Source organism: Callorhinus ursinus, unplaced genomic scaffold (assembly GCF_003265705.2).
Source record: "Callorhinus ursinus isolate GAN/ISIS: 27379988/994484 unplaced genomic scaffold, GSC_fseal_2.0 scaffold11, whole genome shotgun sequence".
NCBI lineage: Eukaryota > Metazoa > Chordata > Mammalia > Carnivora > Otariidae > Callorhinus > Callorhinus ursinus.
The window spans coordinates 47,795,387-47,823,133 of NW_027397073.1; the positions used below are offsets into that span (position 1 = coordinate 47,795,387).

Consider the following 27,747-nt stretch of genomic DNA (forward strand, 5'->3'; position numbering starts at 1 on the left):
ATAAGCCTCTGTAAACTATTCCAAAACGAAGACACTATTAAACTGTTATAAGAGGCAACTCAATTTTAACTATTTGCTTAAAGTACCTGACATTTCGTATTTACGTTCCTCTTTTAAGATTTGCTCTAATTAATAGCTTAGGGCCCATGTAATAAACATTCAAATAGTTGACCCGACTGCGGTAAATAATTTAGACACAGAATTATTAAGCCATAAAGACTGAAGAGAATATGACATCGAAAAGTCATTGAAGGGGTGCCTGGCTAGCTCAGTCAGTAGAACATGTGACTCTTGATCTCAGCGTTGTGAGTTCAAGCCCCACTTTGGGTGTAGAGGTTACTTAAAAAATAAATAAAAATTAAAATAAAAAACAGAAAAAGAAAAGTCATTGAAAAACACTGAAGGAGGTAAATGGCATCGAACAATTCTAATGAATTATTTCAGTGTCATTCTACTAGTCAGTTTGTGAGTAAAAACTGAACACTATTGTTTCTCTTTTTTTTTTTAACATTTTACTTATTTTTTGACAGAGAGAGAGAGACAGCGGGAGAGGGAACACAAGCAGGGGGAGTGGGAGAGGGAGAAGCAGGCTTCTTGCTGATCAGGGAGCCCGATGTGGGACTCGATCCCAGGACGCTGAGCTCATGACCTGAGCCAAAGGGCAGACGCTTAACGACAGAGCCACCCAGGTGCCCAACACTATTGTTTCTAAGAAATCAAATCTAATACATTAAAATATCATGACGTATCATCAAAAACAATTCCTTGAAACCCTTAGTTTCCAAGTTTAAAAATGCCACTGATATAGACAGTTATAAAGTGAAACAATATTCCCTAGCTTGTTTATTACTTCTAGTTTTCTCCAGTTAACTGCCATTCTTGATAATATCTGTGGAAAAGAGTCAACTCTTGATTGCTTCCAGATCCTAGTTTAAATTTAAATGGAGGTGAGAAAAAATGCGAGCTTCTATTTCCATCAGCAAGGTTCCACTGCTTTCCTCTTGCCTATTTTCCACTGATGCAATCAGAGAAAGAAACAGGCTCAATTTCACAGGAGAATGAATGCAATTTCAGTCGCTATATACAGGTAACAGGGAAAGAAGAGTAATTCTACTTGTAAGATCAGAAAACAACACACATTGTGAGTTAATTCCAGTTTGTTCATAGGGATGAAGAAGTAAAACCTTTCATTTTGCAATTGGAAAACTCACCAGATTAACAAGTATGCTCAATTGTTTGTTATACTCCAAAAAGATTTCCTCAAATTTATTCATTTTCATTCAAAAGGGTTTACTGAACACCTACAATGAGTACTGTACATGCTGAAACACAACAGTGGCCAAGATAGTATCTTTTCTTTTAAAGAGTTTACAGTGTATTAGAAAAAGAGAGGCAATAAAAAAGTAATTATGGCAAAATATGATTCACATCATGACAGTGGAAATACGGGGTACTATGAAAGTAAATCCAGTCTAGAAAGTCAGAGGTCTCCTGAAGAATATATTTAAATTCAAATGTATGAGTAGGACAAAAAGAAGACATTTAGTCCAGTATTTGAAAAATAGTTGTACAACCATAAATCCTCTGATTATGAGTACAAATTTTCCTTTTCAATGACAGATGAAATATGAGTTTCCTATGACTGCCAAAAATGCTTTTAAAAATATTAAAATCTATTAGACAATCATGGTTTAACTGCTTTGTTCAGATTTTTTTTAATGCATTCTACCTACTTCTCCACACAGTGATTATTTCTTAGATTTAGTGAAATACTTTGTTTCCTTTAAGGAAAGTCTGTTATAATAATAGCAGTAGTAGAACATAAAGCAGCCACATAAAATTATAACTTTTTATTATCTAATTTACCTTTACAGAGTAATTCCTCTCATCTAAACATCTCAAGATGTTTTCACATTAGCATAAAAATAAAAATTGTTTCATTCTATGAAGCGTAAGCAGCAAGTCTCCGAATTACTGTTTAGAAATTTTAACAAAACATACTTTGCTTTTTAAGGGTCTTAGCAAAACATTAATTTTTATAGATTTTTAAAGCTTGCTCTAGGTATCATTCTCATACAATATAAAACTAAAATGAAATTTTAAATAAGGCAGAACTTTACCAAATGTTATCTACTTACACATTTAAAGGCAGAACATAGTTAGTAGCAATTTAAAAGAGAAGTAAAAAAACAAAACTTCCCAAAAAAGCCAGACTAGAAAATGAACAATGCTGGGGAGTTAATATTTCAGAGGATCTGTTTCGGTAACTTTAGGTCAAGTACAAATACTTTGAGATGATCAGTCATTTACATAACATTTACAAAATTAAGACAACATACAGACAAGGCTTCAGGGAAACAGAAACTTGGGGGTTTGTAAGGTCAAATTTAACCTAATTATCCATTAACTGTGATCTAGGGATGGTTTCTTAAATCTTTGCCAGTTTCCTCACATGTAAAATGGTTTTACCATCTACCTTACAGCATTAGTGTGAAGATTGGGTGTTAGATATCTGGGTACAAAGGGGCCCTCAATACATATCAACTGCTGGAGAGTTAAAGCCTGAGAAAGATGTGCTCTCTCTCCACCATTCCTCCCAAATGCTCCACTACATATCCAGAGAAAACGAACTGCCTCACCGTACCAAGAGAAGAGTAGCTGATGATTTCCTTTTTGATCCTGGCCTGGGGAAGAGTAAGGGGGACAAATGACTTTCTAGCTTCCTGATACCTCAGCTAGAGAGAGGAGACTGGGTCTGGCTATGATACACAGTACAGACTGGAGTGCAGGTGGCTGGAATCACAGTCACCAGTTAGGAGGGATACCGTAAGTTTTTAAAAATCCCTATTATGTACTTTTACTTGTATCAATCTCATTTAATCTTCAAAGTAGCTCTTAGTGTCATGTCATATATTCTTGGCTTTTCTTCCACCTGTAATAATTTTTCTTTCACAATTTATTTTTTGCTGGCTGGGTCCTTATTCTTCATTAAACCTTAATTAGTATATCCAAGGATTCAGCCCTAACACCTCTTCCAATCCTCCTCCAATATGCTTTAAGATGTCCTTAGATCTCTTATCCAGTCTCTAGGTTTTAGTTTTTTTATGTTTTTTTTTATAGATTTTATTTATTTATTTGACAGAGAGAGCGAGAGAGGGAACACAAGCAGGGGGAGTGGGAGAGGGAGAAGCAGGCCTCCTGCCAAGCAGGGAGCCCGATGCGGGGCTTGATCCCAGGACTCCGGGATCACGACCCAGGCCAAAGGCAGACACCCAATGACTAAGCCACCCAGGTGCCCCTATGTTTTCAATACCATTCATATGCAGATGATGACCTTCAAATTCTTTTCTCTAGCTCTAATCTCTCTAGTTAGTTTCAGACCCGCATATACAACTATCTACTTGACCTCTCCACGTGGATATAACAGATGCTGTCAATACCTGCTCATATCCCTTTGTAATTTCCCTACTTAAACCCTCCAATTGCTTCCCATTGCAATTAAAATCCAAACTTTTGGCCTATGATCCTACATAATCTAGTTACTCCCACCTTTCCAATCTTATCTCCTATCATTCATCCTCCTATTCATTAAGTTAGAACCACAGTGGACTTCCTATTCTTCAAATATTTCAAAACTTATTTCTACCTAAAACTTTTGCATTTGTCTGTTCTCTTTTTGTCTCCAGTTCTTCAAGTGACTAGCTCTTATCTGTATCATTCAGGTCTTGGTTGAAATGGCACCTCCTCAGAAAGGCCATCCCTTGACACCCATCCCTTCACTTCCCAATCAATGTCTGTGGTCACTTAGTTACATCATTCAATTGTATTTCTTCATAGCACTTACAATCTGAAATCATCTTATTTATATGACTCACTCCAAACCTTTGAAAATTAAATATCAGCTCATACTAGGGATAGTATTATCCCTAGCACCTAACAGCAACACCTAGATCGTAGTAAGGACTCAAATATTTATGAATCTGAATTAAGGGCACAGTATAAGCTTGAAATTCAAATGTACAGCTATGATTCTGAAGCATATGGAGCAACAGGCTGCCTATTTCGGTAAATGTGCATCCTCTGGGGCAGCAGTTGTGGAAGACAAGTATACACCTGTAGTTTGCACAGGTGCAGAGTAGATTATTCCACCACTAAAGGTACAGTGACAAACTCAAACCACCAGCTCTTCTGTAACATATACAAAATAATAACAAAAAGAAAATTGTTAACTGTAAATGCAAGAAACCTTATTTGTTATAGGTAGTTCAAGGTCTTAAATAGCACTTACAGTTCAGATGGGCATATAGCAAATCCTGTAACGCTTTTCTATTTTTTTTTTTGCTGTAACGCTTTTCTAAATCTAGGGTGTTGGGTGCCTGGATGGCTCAGTTGGTTAAGCGACTGCCTTCGGCTCAGGTCATGATCCTGGAGTCCTGCATCGGGTTCCCTGCTCAGTCTGCTTCTCCCTCTGACCCTCTCCCCTCTCATGCTCTCTCTCTCTCTCTCATTCTCTCTCTCAAATAAATAAATAAAATCTTAAAAAAAAAATAAAAATAAAAAAATAAATCTAGGGTGTTAATCTCATAGAAGTGAGAAATAAAGTATGTTTGTGGAAGTAAAGTAAGTGATAGGCATTATCTTAGAAATATTCATAAAGAAGAATCCCTAGACTGCCTGCAAATAGAGAAATATACAGGGGAAAAAGGCAGAAATATGAAGACAAATAGGGAATTGTGAAGCAGTTTCCACCTACTCAGATGTAAAAATGGAATTCAGACATCAAATGAATTAGAACATTAATTCTAATTAATTAGAGCTATTCTTAAGCTCGCCCTGTATCAAACACCAGATAAAGAAATATTACTTAAAGGGTAAACTGATGAGATTGCTGTAATTAATAAAAAACAAATTTGTAAGTGTATATCCTTAATTTCATAAAGTATTTATCCAAAGTTGACATCAGGTTGGAAAAGGGCACTTTTAGTCCCAGAACTGTTTATAAACTAAAACCAACGTTCTATGAAGGGGGGAAATCACCTCTTACTTGAGAATACCCAAGAACCAGACTCACCGATCTTCTAAAACTTTAATGGTTTCATGGAGGACTTTCTGTTGCTCTCTCAGCTGTTGATTTTTGGTGAAGAATTCCTCTAGTCTCTGTGCGTCTCTAAAAGTCAAGAAATAAGTTTTAAAAAAAAATCTTAATAGGATAATCATCACAACAGGATAATTCTACTGTAAGAACTGCAAAGTATGGTCTCAACCATAACATGTATTTCTTGTATTAAAATAAATAACTTCAAAGGTATAGTTTAAATATCTTGTTAATCATAGTTCAAATTGTACTAGAATTTGTTCTGTATTTTATGTACTATGAAGGTATTGTTCTAAGTATCAGGCATTCATTATATGATGCTGGAACACAGAGGAAGGAGTGGATTCTGATGCCATTATTGACTCAATGTTGTCAAAAAAGCTATTAAAATGTACATTGTTTTTTAATATTTTGTCTACATTTGTTTTTTTAATTTATTTTTTTAAAGATTTTTTTTATTTATTCATGAGAGACAGAGAGAGAGAGAGAGGCAGAGGGAGAAGCAGGCTCCCAAGGAGCAGGGAGCCCGATGTGGGACTCGATCCCAGGACCCCGGGATCATGACCTGAGCCAAAGGCAGATGCCTAACCATCTGAGCCACCCAGGCGCCCCCTTGTCTACATTTGTTAATGTGAGTAACAGATACCTCCACTCATCTCTATTCCAACTATGGGTGATTTATACTTTCTATCTTATTAATTTCTGTATTGCCTAAACTTATTTGATGTTACTTTTAAGCCAGAGCTAATAGTGGAGTGGAAGCATATGAACCCTATATCCTAACACCTAGGTCTGAATCTCAGCTTTCAGTTATCAGCTGTGTGACCTAATGCAAGTCACCTAACTCTTTGTGCCTCAAGAAATGTGGATACATTAATATCTTTCTAATAAGACATTTGCAAGGACTAAACACTAATGTATGTATAGCATGCAGAACAGTACAAACACTCAGTAAGTTCTATTTAAGTGCTTATCATCGTGATTTTATAGTCAAGAAAAAACAAAGACATCTAAAATTTTCTTCTAGTAGATTACCTGACTACTTTCCAAGGTAGTGTCATATTCTACCCCTCCATCATATTTTTAAAAATCACATTATTATATAAAGTATGCATATAATTTAATTCTAAGAAAACCCATTAGAAATTTGACTCGGATTTTCTCTATGGTCTTGAAGATGAAAAAGATACTGTGATTGAAACATCTTCCCCAGTCCCAAGGGTCTAAAATATCAAATGACAAACTACTCCACTACAAAAAGTAGATGTCAAAATGGCTAGAATGTAATATCACTGGCAGCAAAACAGTTAAACAACTAAGTAAAAATGTCAGATACCCAAAATAGAGGGTACTCTGCACATACCGGTGGAATAATTGATATTGAATGAAAAATGAAAAATCAATACATCTAAGAGTAACAGCCTACTGCATACAGTTCTGTAGTGTATGTAGATATTTGAAATTTTGGAAATAATATAGTGACAGCTGAAACTCATTAATTTGGCTGTTTTTCACTTAATTAAAAGATTGTCTAATACTTCTAGAAAATATACTTAATTCAGAGGCAGTACCAAGCTTTCATTGATCCTACTTTGTAAACAAATATAACCAAATTAAGAACTTGTCTAAATTTGGGGGAAAAATTGAACACATTTTCTAAGTTACCAAACTGTTAGCTGCCAGCACCCATTTGAATTTATTATTTAATCTAGATAATCTGGGGCGCCTGGGTGGCTCAGTTGGTTAAGCGACTGCCTTCAGCTCAGGTCATGATCCTGGAGTCCGGGATCGAGTCCCACATCGGGCTCCCTGCTCAGCAGGGAGTCTGCTTCTCCCTCTGACCCTCTTCCCTCTCATGCTCTCTATCTCTCATTCTCTCTCTCAAATAAATAAATAAAATCTTAAAAAAAAATCTAAATAATCTGTATCATAAAAATATAACAAATATTACATTCCAGATCATATATTGAATTACACACACACACACACTCTCTCTCTCTCTCTCTCTAAAGGAATAAAAAGTTCATAGCAAAATGTTTTTTCTTAAATTATGAACAAAAGAGAAAACTCTGTAATAGTAATGTTATGTCTGATTATCCTACATCTACATATTCTATTCCTGTCTATTTAGAATGATTCAGAACATAATAGAATTTGTTTTAAAACCAAATAGACTGATGGCCTAAGTTCAAATTAAAACTAACCTTAATTACTTAACAAAATATTCATGTCAACTCAGTGGTAAACATAACGGGGTTCTACTAATTACAGGAATAATTTAACAAATTCCTTAAGAAAGCAAAATGATGAATTCTAAATGCTACAAAAAACAGTCATGCACTTTCAGAAAAATTAAAGTGAAATATATTGTAAGATAGCTCTACCTTGGTCATCCAAAGGAAGTTAGTTATTACTATACAAATAACCAACCTCAGGTGCCTGGGTGGTTCAGTCAGTTAACGGTCTGCCTTCGGCTCAGGTCATGATCCTAGGGTCTTGGGACGGAGCCCTGCGGTGGACTTCTTGCTCAGTGGGGAGTCTGCTTCTCCCTCCCCCCCCCCCACCCCCAGCTCATTCTCTCTCTTAAATAAATAAAATCTTTAAACAACAAAACAAAACAAAAACAAATAACCAACCTCACCTATCTAAAATAAGCTCAATGTATCCATCCCATAGGCAACATTTTATTGGAGACTCAGTATCATTTTCCTAGTAGGTAGCTTTCTGTCTTTCTGAGGTGAATGAACATTTTATTTTTTTTAAAGTTTTATTTATTTATTTGAGAGAGAGAGAGAGCAATGAGCGGGGTGAGGGGCAGAGGGAGGAGCAGGCTCTCCACTGAGCGAGGAGCCAGACACAGGGCTCAATCCTAGGACTCCAGGATCATGATCCGAGCCAAAGGCAGATGCAGATGCCCAACCAAATGAACCACCCAGGTGCCCTGGTAAATGAACATTTTAAATAAATGGCATGTAAATAATAACTGGCATGTAAAAGTGGATAAATCTTGTATATGAAAATGTAACTGTAAAATGATAGATAACAAACCCATATACTACATATGCCAGTCTTCTCATTACTTTAAAATCAATGTCATATACTGGAGGGATAGAGGAGCACTGTAGTGAAAGACATAGGTACTACTAGGAATAAAGAAAATGGAGAAAATTCTATGTGTTCAAGTTATACTCCTCATAAACTTTATTTTTTATAAGGAATTAAAAGTATGAGAACAGTCCTGAACAACTGCAGGATTTTTTTTTCTTTTTAGTTTTTAAAATTTCTTAATTTCAAAAATAACTTAAGGGGCACATGAGTGGTTCAGTTGGTTAAGTGTCTACCTTCAGTTCAGGTCATGATCCCGGAGTCCTCGGATCGAGAGGGGAGCCCGCTTCTCATTCTGCCTCTGCCCCTTTCCCCTGCTCGTGCTCTCTCAAATAAATAAAATCTTAAAAAAAAAGTAACTTAGAAGGGTTTATTTGTAGGTGGGTAGTTTATACTTTAGAATTTTTAAATTTCTTGGCAGCTTTAAAGGGAATTATCTTGATTATTATAAAGCTGGATGGCTGAATATGGTAAATGTTATCTTTATATTTCCTAAGTGGAAATTAAAGTAGTTACTATTTTTCTTTAAAGAATGGCAAATAAATAGGATGATCAGATTCACTAATTGGCCATTAAGACAGTCAATTGGTTGGTAAATAATGGATATACATTGGCAGAAACAGATGTAGTCCATGTTCACAAGTAGGTAAAAACAATCAGGCAGACCCAGCTTAAGTATAACTTTTCAAAACAATCTCATAATATTCAGTTGTCAACGTTTTTACATGTTTAATTTTATAAATGAATTTATGTAAGAGAAAAGCATTAACCATGTGTAGAGACAACTATCATCAAAACACAGGTCTGAAACAACCAAGTGATGGACAAAATATGGTATAATTATTGACTCCTCTTCTAATTACTTCTTCCAGGTAGGAATTCCTAAAGATAGGGAATCCTGACCTTATAAATACAGCTATTCTAACAATATGGAAACAAGACATCCTGAGTGTTCTTATACCCTAACTGTATACTGTAAAAAATAATGAGATAGGGGGATTATGGTAATATAGGCAGTAAAAATAAAGGGAATTTAGTTACTTACCTGTGCTTCCAAAATGTACAACCCCAAGCTACCTGACGTACACAAGTACAAAGCAATTACAATATATATATATATTATAAGGTTGCAAAGAGGATCAAATGACTCTGTAAACTACAAGTGAAGTAAGGCATTATCATCAGCTAGTGAAAAACCAGTTGGGTTTCCATTCTTTAAAATTCAAAAGTGTGGGGCGCCTGGGTGGCTCAGCCAGTTAAGCATCTGCCTTCGGCTCAGGTCATGATCCCAGGATCCTGGGATCTAGTCCCGCATCAGGCTCCCTGCTCAGAAGGGAGTCCGCTTCTCCCTCTCCCTCTCCCTCCTGCTTGTTCTCTCTTTCTCTCTCTCTCAAATAAATAAAATCTTTAAAAAAAATTCAAAAGTGTTATAGATGATTTTTGAGAAAGTAAAATTTGGCAGCCATTTACAAATTTAAGAAGTTTTTCATGTGGCTGGTTATAGGTATGGAGAAATACATTCTGTGTAAAAAGTCTGTAATAAAAAAGTACATTCATGATAAGCAAATCTAGATTGCTTCTAATTATGTGTCATCATTCAATTGCAGGGAAATCTGATTTAAGCTAAGAGGAAATACTACCTTACAGTTATAAATCTATCATTTAAAATAGTAATATTTTAGAAAATAGAATCCCTAGTCCTACATGAAGAATCCATTTTAATAAAACTAAATTCCTTTAAAAACACTCAGTGAATGAAATTTAAAATCTGCAATCAAATAGCAAATATGGTAATTTCTGGGTTTCAGTACTGCTTACTTTTTTTTTTTTAAGATTTTATTTATTTGACAGAGAGAGCGAGAGAGCACAAGCAGGGGGAACAGCAGGCAGAGGAAGAAGCAGACTCCCTGCTGAGCAGGGAGCCTGACTCGGGGCTCAATCCCAGGATACTGGGATCGTGACCTGAGCTGAAGGCAGACGCTTAACTGCCTGAGCCACCCAGGTGCCCCTCAGTACTGCTTCTTAAAAGTGACCAACATTTTGATTAAAGGATGTCATTCTAATCAATGGCTGTTAATCCAGCATTAACAAGATCGTTAATCAACACGGAACGAAGGCACAATATAAAGAACTCATTGTCTAACTACTAATCAACTCTGAAACATTACATGTTTGGTATTAGAAAAGCAGAGGTGGAGTGCCTGGGTGGCTCAGTCAGTTAAGCATCTCACTCGATTTCGGCTCAGGTCATGATCTCAGGGTGGTGAGATCAAGTTCAGAGTTGGGCTCCACACTGAGGTGGAACCTGCTTAAAATGCTCTCTCCCCCTCTCCCTCTGCCCCGCCCCCTGCTCGTGCACTGCCTGTGCACTCATGTGCACATGCTCACTCTCTCTCTCTCTCAAAAAAAAAATAAAAAAGGCCAGAGGCAATGTTTGGTATGGTACTTATCTTCTGATTAGCAATGTTTGTAGCAACCAACACTAGCTGGGCTATAAATAAAAATGAAGACAAAAAAAACAGAATAAATACACTTCATAATTTTAAGTCTCAAATGACTCAAAATATTTTCACCACTGAAAAGAAGTATTTATTCCTAAGTAAAACAAAAATGTTTCACCTTTTTGGTTTCAAGTGGATTAAAAAAGAGAAATTTTACTTATTAACCAAGAAAATGATCCTGTTTTCCTCATCCAACTGACACAGTTTCAATATTTTTGGAATAACTCTTATCATAGGAATTTACATATAGAGTTTTCTTCTGCAACTATGCAGATAATTCTGACATACATAAACATAAGGTGATACCATCAATACTAATTAAAGTACATTAAAAGGCTGGAGAGTTTTTGAAATCCCTATTGCCCGCAGAAACAAAAGGTAATTTGTGCCATAGAAGGAAATCATGCCCTAAGAGCTGCAGTTCACCCTCTGAACTGTAGGAGTTAGGACTAGTCTAACCAGTGACATTTTTGGTCACCTGTCCAACAGCCATGTCTTTTTCATTCCTTGCTAAAAGAATATTGAATTTCTTCAATATCCAACAGCTGCTTGAAGAGAAGTTGATCTCTCTAAACTCAGGGGATGAATGTTAGTTTTTTTTTCATTTTTTAAATGTTTCATCTTAAAATAATTTCAGATTTATTATAAACAAGTTATAAACATAGAACAGAGTGCCTGTATATCTACCACTCAACTTCTCAAAATGTTAACATCTTGCATAACCATAATACAACTATGAACATCAAGAAATGAACATTGATACAATACTGTTTTTTAAAAAAAATTTTTTAAGATTTTTTTTAAAGATTTTTTTTATTTATTTATTCATGAGAGAGAAAGAGAGAGAGAGAGAGAGGCAGAGGGAGAAGCAGGCTTCCCGCTGAGCAGGGAGCCCGATGCGGGACTCGATCCCAGGACCCTGGGACCATGACCTGAGCCGAAGGCAGACGCTCAACAACCGAGCCACCCAGGTGCCCCTGATACAATACTGTTAACTTATCTACAGACCTTATTCAAATTTTTCCAATTGTCCCTCTAATGTCATTTTTCTTGTCCAGGATCTAACCCAGGACCCTACATTGCATTTAATGTCATGTCTCCTTCCATCTGTGATAGTCTGTCCATCTTTCTTTGTCTTTCACAATCTTGACATCTTTGAAAAGTACTGGCCAGTTACTTTGACTGTCCTTCAACTTGGGTTTTTTTATGTTTCCCCATGATAAAATATGGGCTATGCATTTTTGGTAAGAATACTATAGGAGTAATGTTGTGCTCTTCTTAGTGCATCAAATCAGGGGGTATATGAGACTGACACATCTGATTTCTAGTTAACTTTGGTAGTTTAATTGAGATGAATTCTGCCTGGTTTCTCTGCTATAATATTATAATATTGCCTTTTGTAATTAGTAAGTATCTCACGGGGAAATACTTTGAGAACTTTGCAAAATCCTAACTAATAAGATACACACCCTAAGTTTACTATTCAGGAAAGGCTTAATTTCTAAGTTAAGAAACATCTCTCAATTGCAGGAACTAAACATAAGAAACAGAGAAATGGATTATTCTATGGTTAGGATATTTAAAATGACACCTGTAAGGCAGGAATATGTACACTCTCAATAATACAAAGCACTTAAAAATGTTGCTAATTAAATAGGATTATAAAATCATTCTTCAAAAAAACCCTGTTTTAAAAATTAATGATATTTTTGAATCTAAGTCATTTCCCATACATGATGGGTGTGAAAGAAAACTTCCCAATTTTCATTTTGAGATTATAATGGAGAAAAACAACTGGGTGTGTTTTGATGGGTGGCTGTTAACTCCAGCTTTTGGTTAGAGCCCTGGAAGCTTTAGAAATACAAAGTAACTGAGGCCCATTGGTATGTATATACCATAATGCAAATGCAATATTGGTCACAATGATATTAATTTTTGTTATGAGCAATAATATTCTATGATGCCATCTGTTTCAGATTCCTGAATGTGGAAGCCCTAAAGAACCATGGATAAAATCTGCTTCTGACTTAGAAAATCAGATCTGATTCTAGGCTTAATAACCAAAACAACTCAGGGGAACCTTTGGTAATTTCAAACTGGTTAAATAAAGGGGTCTCATTTGTTCCCATTTCTTTTATCAGTTCAGAAATCCCAGAATTATTCTGTTCTCCTCTTGCAGTATCTTAAATTTCAGGTGTTAATCACATTGAGAAAAGAATGCTATTAACAGATCAAAATGAATGTAGAGACCAGTTCTCATCTTAATAAATACCTTATGGAAAAAAATTATATATACATATATATCCATTTATATGTGTGCACATATAAAAATTATATTAAAATATAAAACAAGCAAATATTAACTAAGGATATACTAAAAATTAAGTTAGTCTTTTTACCTTAGAATTCTGAAAAACGCATTGTCAACTATCCAAGGTCCACACTGTAAAGCTTTTTTTTTTTTAAAGATTTTATTTATTTATTTTAGAGAGAGAGACACAGCGAGAGAGGGAACACAAGCAGGGGGAGTGGGAGAGGGAGAAGCAGGCTTCCCAAGGAGCAGGGAGCCCGATGCGGGGCTCGATCCCAGGACCCTGGGATCACGACCTGAGCCGAAGGCAACGCTTAACGACTGAGCCAACCAGGCGCCCCAAAGCTAATTTCTTATAAATAAGACACTGAGATCAAATAGGACATCAGTATCAATTACTTTAAAAATAAGAAATCAGTGTTATATACTAATACTTACAAAATTCGTTCCTTTTTCAGTTTGGTTACTTTTACTTGTAAACCTGAAAAAGAAAAAAAAAACCCACAGTATTTTATTTATACATTTACCATTTCTAAAGCAGTTGATCTGAGTTTATGAGTCTAATGCTACACTATTAAGTCACTTGACTCTGGGCTCTGAATAATGAGCCAGGTGCCATTAGTTTGGAGAGTGTATTTCCCTTACTTGCACCCTGAGGTCACAAAAGTATATCTGCGACATTACTGCTTTTAGTCTGTGACAGCTAAGTAGAATAAAATTTTCTCTACCTAAAGTGAGTTACTTCCTTTATAATAGCAGGGGCAAGCATATAATTAGAGGTTCACTATAAACGAAGGCCTATGTTCTGACATAGCCTATGCAATTTGCTGACAGCAATCATGCTTATATAGGCTCATGTCTTTTGGGATTAAAATAGATTATGGCAGGAAGTCTTGGACAAGGAGCAAAACTGCTAATGCTAAAGTACTTAACAAAGGACACTCAAGATAGTGGTTATATGTATTTTCAATTTTAATTGAGTCTGACACGAAACATAAGAGAAGACCACTGCCTATGGGATTCAGGTAGTTATAATGAAGAAAGCAGGCTGTAGGGCACTGAAACTGCAAGGAAGGATATGAACAAAATAGGATGACATTTCTAATTTTTAGAAACAATAATTAACAAAAGGAGAAAAACAGTCATTTTTTTTTAAAGATTTTATTTATTTATTTGAGAGAGAGAATGACAGATAGAAAGCACGAGAGGGAAGAGGGTCAGAGGGAGAAGCAGACTCCCCGCTGAGCAGGAAGCCCGATGTGGGACTCGATCCCGGGACTCCAGGATCATGACCTGAGCCGAAGGCAGTCGCTTAACCAACTGAGCCACTCAGGCACCCGAGAAAAACAGTCATTAAACAAATATGAAAATCTATCCAACATTACTAGCAACTAACTATAAGTTCAAACCAAAACAATTACTTAGCAAAATTATGAAGATTGTAATACCCAATATGTTGATAAAAGTGTTGTGAAACTATATTCCTATACTTTGCTGGAGGTATTACAAATTGATACAATTCTTTTGGAAAGCAATTTAGAAACATGTAATAGGACTCTTTCATCAGGATCTCATTTCTTGGATTCTAACCTAAAAATATAACCCAAACCATAGAGAAACTCATAGTCACAAAGAATACTGAAAAATTGACAGCAATAAAACTGCTTAAAATAGGGATACGTCTAAGTAAAACATGATATAAACACTTGTTTTTTAGAATACAGTTAAGATCATTAAGTAAAAAGAAATGTCTATTTAGCAACACTATTTAGTTTTCTATTTCCTCTATGACCTCTATTTTCTGCAATAAGATTATCATAAAGGGAGGAAAGCTTCTGTGTTTACTTTTTGATTCCTAAATCAATCTTTATCTTTCTACAATTTTCTCAATCGTGGATATTTTATTTTACTTTTAAAAATAATGCTTAGCAAGTTTTGAAGTTCTATATCTACTCAAGAATTTCTTTTATTTGGGGTAGATTTAGTCCCCAATAAATAGGTATGAACTAATTTTTGAAAAATCAAAGGTTTAATATTTGCCTTTGGTAGTTTATTGATTCTAGTAAGTTATACATTTTGAAAAGCTTTCCATGTAATATCTATAGAAACATTAATAAATTTGTCATTTTTAAGAACAGGACTTTTCATTATCGGTTTAATTTAGGACGAGCTTTTGAACAATATCATTTAGACAAATAAGAGTTTTTAAAAACTTAGACATTTCCCCACCAATCCCCCTCCATGGCGCTGAAGGTTAAAAGTCATATAAATACTGAAGGGAAATACTCTTCTTATTACACCAAGTAGTAATGTGCTGCCAGGAAATCTAGATGTTATAGAAAAATAAAGGCCCCGGACAATTTTTTTGCCTTAGACTTTGGCCCTATTTCTCAAGTTTCACCTCTAAGAAATGTCCAACTGGTATGATACAATTTTACCCTTATATTTACAGCCTAAAATTTGAATAAACAAGCATTATGAATAGTAAAAAGTTATCAAATGTTCACAGCAGCTTTATTCATAATAGCCAAAAACTAGAAACAATCCATGTGTCCTTCAACAGGTGAACTGTTAAAAAGAAAAAAAAAAAAACTGGTGCATACTTATAGCACATACACTGTTCAGCAATAAAAAGGAGTGGACTATTGATATATGGAACAATTTGGATAGTTTCCAAGGAAATTATGCTGGCTGAAAAAAAAGTCAATCTCAAAGAGTATATCCTATGTGATTCTACTTACATAACATTCTTAAAAGGAAAAAATTATAGAGATAAAGAACAGATCATGGGTAGCCACAAATTGGAGGGGATGGGGTGGTAGAAAGGGGGTCAGGAACTTAAGAAACTGGTGTAAGGGATCTTTGGTGGTAGTCACAGGAATCTACGTGATTAAACTGCATAGAAAACACCATGGACACATTTACAAGTAAGTGCATATAAAATTAGAGGAATCTGAATAAGGTTGATCAGTTGTATCAATGTCCATTTCTTGGTTGTGCTATGATACTACAGCTATAAAATATGCTACCATTGTGGGAAACTGGGTAAAGAGTACAGGACAGTTCTTTGTCTTATTTCTTACAACTTCATGTGAACCGACAATAAGCTCAAAATAAAAAGCTAAAAAAAATTTATGGAAAAGATCTGCCCTAAGAGTTGGGAAACTGCTAAAATATAAAACATAAAGGAAAATATTTTAATGTTAAGAATTAAAACTTTTATGATTTTTTAAAAAAAAATCTTTTCCATCTGTCAAATTCAGGTTAACAACAAACTCACGAGAACTTGAAGGTACTTAGTAAAGCATCAAATCATTCCTGAAGAATTAAGAACTTATGACCTGACTAGGCTAAAGACTAAAGTCAGCAGTTTTTCACTCTCTTTTCTTCCCAAAGTGTGTGAAAATTTACTCATTGATAGATTTTATTTTTAATTTTAGCTGACTTCTAAAATTCAGTGTAGCCAAACATGAAATGGATTCCTGCCATGACCATTTTAAGAAAAGAAACAATGAGATAGAAAATCCATATAAACATCAAAAGAGAATTCTTGGGAAATATGGAAAGAGTACTCTTTTATCTTGTAAGCATTCAACACCTGTGAGGCATTTGTTCTGTCACGCAGATCAGCTCTGAAACAGGTTTATGTGTGTATGTGTATGTGTGTGTGTTTAAATTTTAGCATTTGCTATTCATCAAGTCAATTAGGCATCTACAATTAGAACCCCTATAAAGTGTGCTTTAATCCTGCTCCACACCCATCGGAAGGAATGAGGCTATACAACAATGCAGCTCCTGTATGAACAGGTAGTCTGTTCAGCAAAGTATCTGGGATTGTAACACTGGCAACCTGAGATACCTATTGAGGAAACAGCATTCACAAGACTAAGTAAGCGCTGTACTACAAATTAACCCTACACTGGCGAACATATTGGAGGAAATGAAACAATTAAGGGCCCATATGTGCAGAAATGAGGCAAGAATTCATTATAAACAAAATAAAAATCACTGCTGTTAATTTTTTTACTTTAGTTCTATACCCCGAACAACCCATATAGAGTGTACATACTGTCACTTTAAAACAGTTTACTTATGGTTTTGAATAAGCCTAATAACACCTTTCTTAACAAATAGTGGCTTTATTTTTTAGCTCAAGTAATTTAATTTCTACCAAAATATTACCACTAGTATTTCTGCAAGGGCCTAATAAATTATTTTGTTACCAAAGTGAAAACTCTTGATTTTATAAGATGCTTAGTTTGCTCTTAAAATTTAATTATCTCAGGGACACGGGTGGCTCAGTTGGTTAAGCATCTGCCTTTGGCTGTCATGATCCCGGGGTCCTGGGAGTGAGTCCTGCATTGGGCTCCTTGCTCAGCGGGGAGTCTGCTTCTCCCTCTGTCTGCTTCTCCTTCTGCCTGCTGCTCCCCCCCGGCTTGTGCTCTCTCTCTCTGACAAATAAATAAAATCTTAAAAAAAAAAAAAAAGATTTAATTATCTCAAAATGGATAAACTACTTTTTGTGCACTCGATTGAACTTAAAGATGTTAATACAAATGGAAGAATAATGGATGTGAGAGCTGCTGATAGTATTCTTAATAGTGAGTATGACACTGATGTTATGGACCAAAATTGCATGCAATTCCTTTCAATGTTAATTTATATAGTTTTTTTTTTAAAGATTTTTTATTTATTTATTTCAGAGAGAGAGTGAGAGATAGAGAGCACGAGAGGGAAGAGGGTCAGAGGGAGAAGCAGACTCCCTGCCGAGCAGGGAGCCCGATGTGGGACTCGATCCCGGGACTCCAGGATCATGACCTGAGCCGAAGGCAGTCGCTTAACCGACTGAGCCACCCAGGCACCCAATTTATATAGTCTTAATATGAATGTTAGGATTTTTGATGAAACATCTGAGGAAATAATTAGTCCAAAACTGAATCAAGAAGTAGTTATCCTGCTGTATTAGAACCTCTATAGTTTCCTATTTCTTTTTTTTTATTACTTTTTTTTTTTTTTTAGTAATATCTACACCCAACATGGGGTTCAAACTCATGAGATCAAGAGTTGCATGCTCTTGGGACGCCTGGGTGGCTCAGTCTGTTAAGCATCTGCCTTTGGCTCAGGTCGTGATCCCAGGGTCCTGGGATCCAGTCCCGCATCAGGCTCCTTGCTCAGTGGGGAGCCTGCTTCTCCCTCTGCCTGCCATTCCCCCTGCTTGTACTCTCTCTCTCTGACAAACAAATAAAAAAAAAATTAAAAAAAAAAAGAGTTGCATGCTCTTCTGACTGAGCCAGTCAAGCACCCTATAATTTCCTATTTCTTCAAAGGGGTTCTAATTTTGTCCTGAAAAATCTGCCTAGTTTTCTAAGAAACTGATTACTACATTTGACAAAACATTATTAGATGAGATGCTGGCAGTAACCTGGCATGAATAAGAGACCATTTATTAAAATGGTGGCATTCTGGGGTCTAGCAGCATTTGTCCCAAAAGGAACTAAGACACTAGAGTGAACGATCATGAAAAGATAAAATTATCCTAAAGATAAAAGATATAAAAACTCAGTCACAAATGTCTCCAGAATTTTCCAACAAAAATGGTCTCATCTGCATTTTGCTGTTGAACAGAAGTTGAGAGACTTTATTTATTCACGCCCAGTTTTAAAAGAAACGCATGTAGCTTAATATATTCTTGTGATCAGTGTACAAGCTGTCTTGTATATGGCATATTTTAGCTATCATTTTACCATGTTTTGGTCAAATGAGGCAAAAAAACCCTCAAGATACAGTGGGGGTATTCAGATGCATGTAAGTTTCTATGGGTGGGTAGACTTCCTTGGATATCTAAGTAAAAATTATATATTTCAAGTACAATTCAAAAGATTTCTTTTCTCTCTTTTTAAACTGACACAAAGGTTTAAAAGTAATGAGTCAATTTTGATTCCCATATAGACTTCAAAACCTGCAAAGTCCAGACAAGTCCATGTTTGATGTCTTTCAAATAGCCTCTTATACTGGTTTCTCCAAGTGGATCCCCCACTTTAAAAAAAAATTAAGTACCCTTCAGGCATGTCTTTGATGTTATCACACAGTTGTAAGATCTAGTTTTATATGGAACTATGTGGAATACATTGACAAAGAACTATGCTTCAAAAAGTCTGCCTTCAGCAAATTTGCCTCGTCTGAACACAAACGTTTTAAAATAACATTAATTTTTTAAATACTGCTCATTCATTTATACCTTTAAGAACCCATAAATGATTTTGAAATTGGAAGAAGTACCCTGATCAATCTAGTATTACAATGTACCAGAAATTATCGTCTCTTGTCAGTTCACATATACATCTAAGACCTACCGTTCATAAAACACACAGATGTTAGCTAAATATAAAAACTGCTGTATTCCTCTCTTTTTTTAGTGTATACAAACTAACTCTCCTGGGAATATGATGAGTATAACAGCATAACTATGAGTATACAATTTAAAAGAATTACCCGCCAGGTGATATTTGTGAGTTTTATATGTTCTATAATCGGATGAATATGGCATGTTGTTTCTGATTAAAAAGTACATTATTTATTTTCTTGATTCTTCCTCATGATAAAATGGGGTCTCCTGAAGACCCTGAAACATTAAGAAACATGAAGAAGAAATCTGCCAAATACTTTATCCCTGGTTAAATTAAGAGCCTAAAAATAAAACTGGCCCAACTTTAAATGGGCATATATAAAAATTCTAAAATGATCATGCACAACATGGAAAAGCAAGCACAGTCTAAATAATTAAATAACAAAAATAAGCCAGATAAAAAACACTATGTACACGGATCACAATACAATAAGCTACACACATTTCTTTTAAAACTAGGAAAGAATGAACAAAAAAAGCACAGACGTTGTTCTTGTAGAATGGTGATTTGTTTTTCCTTTCCCAACTTTCTATAGTATTATCTAAAAACAAATTTTAAAGTAGTAAAGTATTTCAGGATTTTAAAGATATAAAATTTTGATATTTTCATATATTATGGGATTTAAAATACTGTTCAAGAAAATATTCCATTGACCAACCTATAAACTATGCAATTCATTCAGATACCATTTATTAATTTTTTACTAGATGTCAAGCACTTTTACCTATAGGGATGTAAAGATGAGTAAGACAGGGACTCTGCCTAATAAAAATTTAGTGATCTTCAAATCAGTTATAAAACAACAGAAAGTAATTATTTGAAGGATAAAGAACTTAACCTTATGTTGAAGATGGCAGAATGCTAATTATCAAAAATGCCAACTCTCTATCTCTTCCTAGGAACTCAAGTTATGTCTGGTCCTATTTAAATTATTTCAAAATATTGTATTGGCTTCACTTCTGGGTCACAAAGAATAAGTTTTATAATATGCAGCAGTAACACTCCTAGAATAAACTTGAAGCTGTTCTTATTGGTAAACCTTATAAAGTCACGGTATGATAAACCAAAAAGAGAATATTGCAGCTCTTCAACAGAAATTGGAAGACTTTGTTTATTCCTTCCCAGTTTTAAAAGTAGTGCCTATAGCAGATTACATTGTTGCTATTAGGGTTACCAAGGCTTATTTTTGCTATCATTTCATTATACAATGGTATTGTATAAATATTTTCCTTAAACAAATGAATACAAAGCCCCCCACACCCACTGTGTCTTCTTGACTATTATATCCTCAGCAACTGCTATCATTCCTAGCATATAATCCAATTACTACTCACTGAATGAATGGTGGTCTGTATTAAAACTCAGAATTGTTCCTCAATGTCTTACGCTAGATTTTGGGGGGAAAACAGTATAGTCAAATGAAGAGCAGAATTAATGTAAAATTCACATTTATCCTTGGACATATGACCATGAGCATAGTTCACTTTAAAATCAGTTCTTTATCACTAACAACAAATTTGAATTTCCAATTTTTCAAATATTTGAAGTAAACTAATCTGCCTTAGTCAACTAAACAGATCCCAGAAATTGAGAGGAGAAAGGCCAACAATCCTAGAAAATACACGCAATAAAGTATGTAACAGTTCATAAAAAAGAAATATAAATTACCCTTAAACATAAGTAAAGATGCTTAATCTCATAAGAGAAACAAAAACTAAGTCTATATTAAGAATTAACTTATATAGTAATCAAATATAACAGAAATGTCTTTTAGATAGACTTGAACAACTATAAAGACATTTTAGATAACTGTGGAAATTTGAACTCTATCATCTAACAGGTATTAGATGTTAATAATTTGTTTTGTTAGTGTGATGATGGATTTGTTTGGTTAAAGAAGCCTACTGGAAATACATACTACTAAAGTATTTATAAATTAATTATGTCAGAGACTCCAAAATAACTGAAAGAGGAATAGAGAAGTACATGGAATACAGGTAAAATAAGACAGGCCATTCACTGATGATAATTCAAGCTGAGTGATGAATATATAGGAGTTCATTATACAATTTTCTTAACTTTTGTATATATGTAATATTTCCTAAACAAAACGGAACAAAAGACTTGAACTTTAAATTAGAAAAGAACATAGGAGAACACAAACACAAAAGATTATAAAGGGGTGTTGGGTGGCTCAGCCAGTTAAGCGTCTGCCTTTGGCTCAGGTCATGATCCCAGGGTCCTGGGATCAAGCTCCTCGGTGGACTCCCTGCTCAGCAGGGAATCTGCTTCTCCCTCTCCTCCCTTCCCTCCCCCTCGTGCTCTAATAAATAAATAAAATCTTCAAAAAAAAAAAAAGATTATAAAAGTGGTGACCAGTTTGTGTTGGGGGACTAACTTTTTTTACTTTGTTTTTCGACGTTTTTAGGAAAAAACTTAAGTTTAAAAAAAAATCAATAGATAAAACAATAAGTAAATTGATACCTGGATTTCTAAATGAAATTACACCCTAAATGCAGCAGCAATCCAATTGCTGAAAGCAGGCTTTAATGAAACAGAATAATCTATCAAAGAATGAGCCCAACAGAGCACTAAGGGATACACGTATAATAGAGGTACTTGAACTCTAACCTTCCACAATAAAAAAAATTAAAGAGCTTCTAATGTTTACTTCAGCTAGGGATTAAAAAAACTACAATTAGGGCGCCTGAGTGGGTCAGTTGGTTAAGTGTCTGTCTTCGGCTCAGGTCACGATCCCAGGGTCCTGGGATCAAGCCCTGCATTGGGCGCCCTGCTCAGCGGGGAGTTTGCTTCTCCCTCTCCCTCTGCCTGCTGCTCCCCCTGCTTGTGCTCTCTCCCTGTCACATAAACAAATAAAATCTTTAAATAAATAAATAAATAAATAAATTTAAAAAAGTAAAAAAAAAAAAAAAACCCTACGATTAATACTCTCAGCAAAGTTGCAGGATACAAAATCAATACACAGAAATCAGTAGTGTTTTTGTAAGCTAACAACAAAAAATTAGAAAAGGAAATGAGGGGCTCCTGGTTGGCTCAGTCAGAAGAGCATTAGACTCTTGATGTCAGGGTCTGAGTTAGAGCCCCAGATTGGGTGTAGAGATTACAAAAAAAAAAAAAAAATTAAAACTTTAAAAAAAAATTTAGAGAACAATTCCATTTATAGCAGCATCAAAAAGAATAAAATACTTAGAAATAGACTTAACTAAGGACATGAAAGATTTGTACAAAGAAAACTACAAAATATTCCTTAAATTAGAAGGTATAGATAAATAGAAAGACATGGCATGTTCATGGACTGGAAAACTTAATATTGTTAAGATGTCAAAAAGACTACTCAAAAAGATCTATAGATTCAATTCAATCTCTATCAAAATTCCAATGAGGATTTTTGCAGAAATAGAAAAATCTGTCCTAAATCCATATGGAATCTCAAGGGACTCCAAACAGCTGAAACAATCTTGAAAAACAAAACTGGAGATCACATACTTCCTGATTTCAAAACTTACTAAAAGTTACAGTAATCAAAACAGTGTAGTACTGACATAAAGACAGATGTGGAGGCCAATGGAATAGAGAGCCCAGTATGATCAAATGGTTTTTGACAATGGTGCCAAGCCCATTCAAGAGGGAAACTGTCTTTCCGACAAATGGTGTTGGGAATACTGGATAGCCACATTTAAAAGAATGAAGTTTCGCCCTTACATCATATACAAAATATAACCGAAAATGGATGAAAGATCTAAACATAAGAGATAAACTATACAATTCTTAGAAGAAAACAGGGTAAAAGCTAACTAATATTGGATTTGGCAATGATTTCTTGGATAAGACACCAAAAATATAGGCAACAAAAGAAAAAAATAAATTAGACTATATCAAAATTTAAAGTTCTGGGCATCAAAGGACACACATATAAGCAGAGTGAAAAAGCAACCCACAGAATGGGAGAAAATATTTGCAAATTATATATCTGATAAAGGTTAATATCCAGGGGCACCTGGGTGGCTCAGCTGGTTGGGCATCCGACTCTTGATTTTGGCTCAGGTCATGATCTCAGGGCCCTAAGATTGAGCCCTGTATCTTGTTCTGCGCTCAATGGGGAGTCTGCTTAAGATTCTTCTCTCTTCCTCTCCCTCTGTCCCTCCCCTGGCACATTCTCTTTCTCTCTTTCAAATAAATAAATATATCTTAAAAAAAAAAAGATTACTATCCAAACTATATAAAGAACTTCTACAACTCAATAACAAAAAACAAACCTGATTAAAACATAGGCAAAGGACTTGGACAGACATTTCTCCAATGATACACAAATGGCCAATAAGCACATGAAAAAATGTTCAACATCACTAATCATTGGGTAAATGCAAATCAAAATCACAGCATCACCTTACATCCCCTAGGATAGCTATTCCCATAAAAAAAAAAAGAAAAACAGAAAATAACAAGTATTGGTGAGAATGTGGAGAAATTGTAATCCTCATGCGTTACTAGTGGGAATGTAAAATGCTGCTATGAAAGAGTATGGTAGTTTATTTATTTTTATCTTTTTAAAGATTTTATTTTCTTGAGAGGCAGATGGCAAGTGGGGGGGGGTAAGGGCAGAAGGAGAAGCAGACTCCCCGCTGAGCAGGGAGCCCAACACGGGACTCTATGCCAGGACCCTGGGATCATGACCTGAGCCAAAAGCAGATGCTTAACTGACTGAGCCCCCCAGGTGCCTGAGTATGGTAATATAAAATTAAAAATATAATTACCACATAATTCAGCAATCCCACTTCTAGGTAGATAACCCAAAAGAGTTGAAAGCAGAGTCCTGAAGAGACTATTTGTACACCCATGTTCAGAGCAACATTATTCATAATAGCCAAAAGATGGAAGCAATTCAAATGTCCAATAATGGATGGATAAGCAAAATGTGGTATATACAATAGATTTAGTCTTTTTTTCTTTAAAGATTTAGTTTATTTATTTTGACAGAGAGAGACACAGCGAGAGCAGGAACACAAGTAGGGGGAGAGGGAGAAGCAGGCCTCCTGCCGAGCAGGGAGCCCGATGCGGGACTCGATCCCAGGACCCTGGGATCATGACCTGAGCCGAAGGCAGATGCTTAACGACTGAGCCACCCAGCGCCTGAAATATTATTTAGTCTTAAAAAAGAAAAAAATTCTGATGCTACAATATGGATGAACCTTGAAGACATTATGCTAAGTGAAATGAGCCAGTCACAAAAAGACAAATACTGTATGATTCCACTTTTCGGAGGTATTTAGAGTAGTCAAAATCACAGAGCTAGAAACTGGAATAGTGGCTGCCAGGGCTGGAGGCAGGTAAATGGGGAGTTATTGTTTAATAGGTATAAAATTTCAGTTTTACAAGATGAAGAGCTCTGGAAATGGATGTGGTGATGGTTGCACAACATTATGAATATATTTAATACCACCGAACTATACACCTGAAAGTGGTTAAGATGAAAAATTATGTATATTTCATGACAATTTTTTTTAAAGTAAGTATCCCCATTCTCCCCCTTGCCAAAAAGAGATAGAAGGTAAGAATTTTCTAAGATTTCTTAACCATTTAAGTTTTCTCATGTTTACTTTGTCCATTCTTGTTTCTTTCTAGAAATTAGCTGTTTAAAAAATCATAAAGAGGAAAATAAAAAGTATGTGAAACCTCTGTTACAACTTTTTTATAGTATCTTATTGTATCTGGCTGGGATGGTCCACAGCAGGCATCGATAATATAATGGTGCTGCTTCAGAAGGAGAGCATTCTAATACCTAACACATGATCGCTAGCACATATATTGCTTACTAGGTGCCAGAAACTTTTGCAAATGCTTTACATATATGAAACTATTTAATACAGTATTAAGTAGCTATTAATAGCATCTTTATTTTATAGATAAGGAATCTGATGCACTATATAGTTAAAAAACTTGCACAAGGTCACCACCTTCGAGTGGTGAGATGGCTTTCAAATGGCATCTTAGATGGCAGCCTCCATCCAGAACTCATAGACTTAATAAGTAGATCACATGACCTCTTTCTGAACATAGCACTACTCCTATGCAATAGGAGGCACTCAAGATGAAAATTTTAGACTAAATCCTAAAGACAAAGCATGATATAACAATCTCTTCAGCATGGTATACATAATCTGAGCCTATCTCCCTTTCTTGCATCATCTCCTATCCACCTGCCTAATAAACTCCCACCTCCTGCCTCATTCCCTCTGTGAGCTATACCAACCTGTCTACAGTTCCTTGATTAAAATCAAGCTGTTAACTGCCAAACCTTTGCACATGCTGTTCTCTTTACTTAAAACATTCCCTCCCCTCCTCCCACCATCTTCTTTGTCTGGCTAATCAGACTTAATTCAGTTGTAAAGTCTGGTCTGACAGTAAATCTCACATGCACCCGTTCTTCCTGTATGTTCCCAGATAACATATAGGAAGTACACATTTGTACACTACAAAATCTCTTCGAACTATAACTATATATGATTCATTCTTATTCACAAGTTATGGCATATGGTAAGTGCATCCCTTGAATAAGTGTCTCCCGAGTACACTGGGGCATGCAAGAATACTTCTGGGGTTCATGTTTCAGAACCCGTTAATTAATGATGAGTCCATTACGATGAGGTTCTGCCAGAAACTACATTTACCACTGGAAAGTTCCAATACAGACCCACATACTATACTTTAGATTTAGGTGGATCACGTTTTCATGGCACCCCAGTGTAATGTGAAAGCTGTAAAGCACTGTAGTATTAAACCTATAGTTGCAGCAAGAAACAAATGTAATACTAAGCATTTCCCACGCATGGGGAAAATATACTATGTCAAAGACACAGAATTAGATAGATATTAATACCAAACCTTCAGTTTACCTTTATTAGAAAATTCTTTTATATGGAGTACATTTTAACACAATCACAAATAATATTTATATACTCATTCCAACCATAATAGCTGAATCCTCTGTACACTCACTGCACTTCATATAACCAGTTTGGCTCTTATTTCATTATACCATTAATTATCTGTTTACATGACTCTATCTCTATTAGACTTCAGGCTCTTTGAAGGCAAACTGCCATTCAACTTTATGTCTCAGTGCTTGGTAGCAAAGATTCCCAAAGGCTTGAAGAATAACTTAAGTAGTATTTCAAAGTCTATAAAGAATCCTGCAAATAATTTTACAGAAAAAAATTAAGTTTAGAGGTTATATAACTTGGCTGAGATCACAGAGCAAGTAGATAAATGAATTCAGAATTCAAATCCAGGTCTTCAATCAACAATTTCTATGCCCTTTCCACCACACCACACATATTACCATTAAGTCAATAACTACAAATTGTCCAAGTACTACATCCTGTATTAGTTGTCTGTAGTTACAAAGCAACAATTCTATCATAACTAAGTCACAAAAAGTTACAATAAAGGTCCTTTAAAAATGAGATCTCTGAACTGTCACACAGTTATCACTACTAGTCTCAATAGAATACTGCTATAAGTATTTTAAAAAAAGATTTTACCTTGTACTTCTTTATCATGATACTCCTTTAGTTTTGTCCAAATTTCCTTAAAGTCATTAGATATATCTACAGAACTTGGGCTTCCACAATTGCTTCCAGAGATGTTCATCTTGCTTAATATGCTCCACACTTCTTGCCTAATGTTTTCTGACCTTTTTCTGTTACATTATATAGGTATGAAGTTGTCTTTGACAGTTGAAATGCCTGAAACGATAGATTGCAACATAAACGAATTTTGCATTTATATGTATGTAATTTGATGTCAGGATACCTTCAAGCCTAGCCAGCTCTTCTCAAGTTTTCCTTATTTACCTACAATCAATCACTTTGAGAATTTGGGGGATGGGAAGTGAAAATGAGTATGGTGAGAACCCTGATTTCAGTTATTTGGTCCTTAGTTAAGCTAAATTTTCAGGCAAACTTTCTCTTATTCCTCCTAGGAAGAACTTACTTAAGTTGAGATGATTCTGCTATGGAGGTCTGAAGTCATTCACACTCTGTATTGATTGATTCATCATTCTAAATTAACTTATTCCTTTGTTAAATTTTGACAGGGAGTGCAACAAAAATTGGAAAACGTTCTGAAATACTCTTGACTTAAACAGTATTCACATATACATATACACACATCTACATATTCATAGAAGCACAAATCTTATAAAAGAGCAAGAAAGATGACTGTGATTAATACACCTGAAGATCTGAATACCTTTCTCATAACAAGAGAAATAAGTGAGCAAGGCAGAGGCACAACAAAGATCTATGA

The 27,747-nt window shown here is 35.3% G+C and overlaps 1 protein-coding gene across 6 annotated transcripts in view; it reads right to left on the bottom strand.

Moving 5' to 3' along the window:
- The window catches only part of RBBP8 (RB binding protein 8, endonuclease), a 110,338-nt gene that overhangs the window by 61,133 nt on the left and 21,458 nt on the right, over positions 1-27,747 (bottom strand). For all 6 annotated transcript variants that reach the window (XM_073898416.1, XM_025886763.2, XM_073898415.1 and 3 more), the window contains 3 exons: positions 26,982-27,185; positions 13,451-13,493; positions 5,072-5,167 (listed from right to left, as the gene is read on the bottom strand). In XM_073898416.1, the coding sequence (XP_073754517.1) occupies positions 5,072-5,167; positions 13,451-13,493; positions 26,982-27,090 (248 nt within the window). In that variant the 5' untranslated portion in view covers positions 27,091-27,185. The remainder of the gene's footprint in view (positions 1-5,071; positions 5,168-13,450; positions 13,494-26,981; positions 27,186-27,747) is intronic.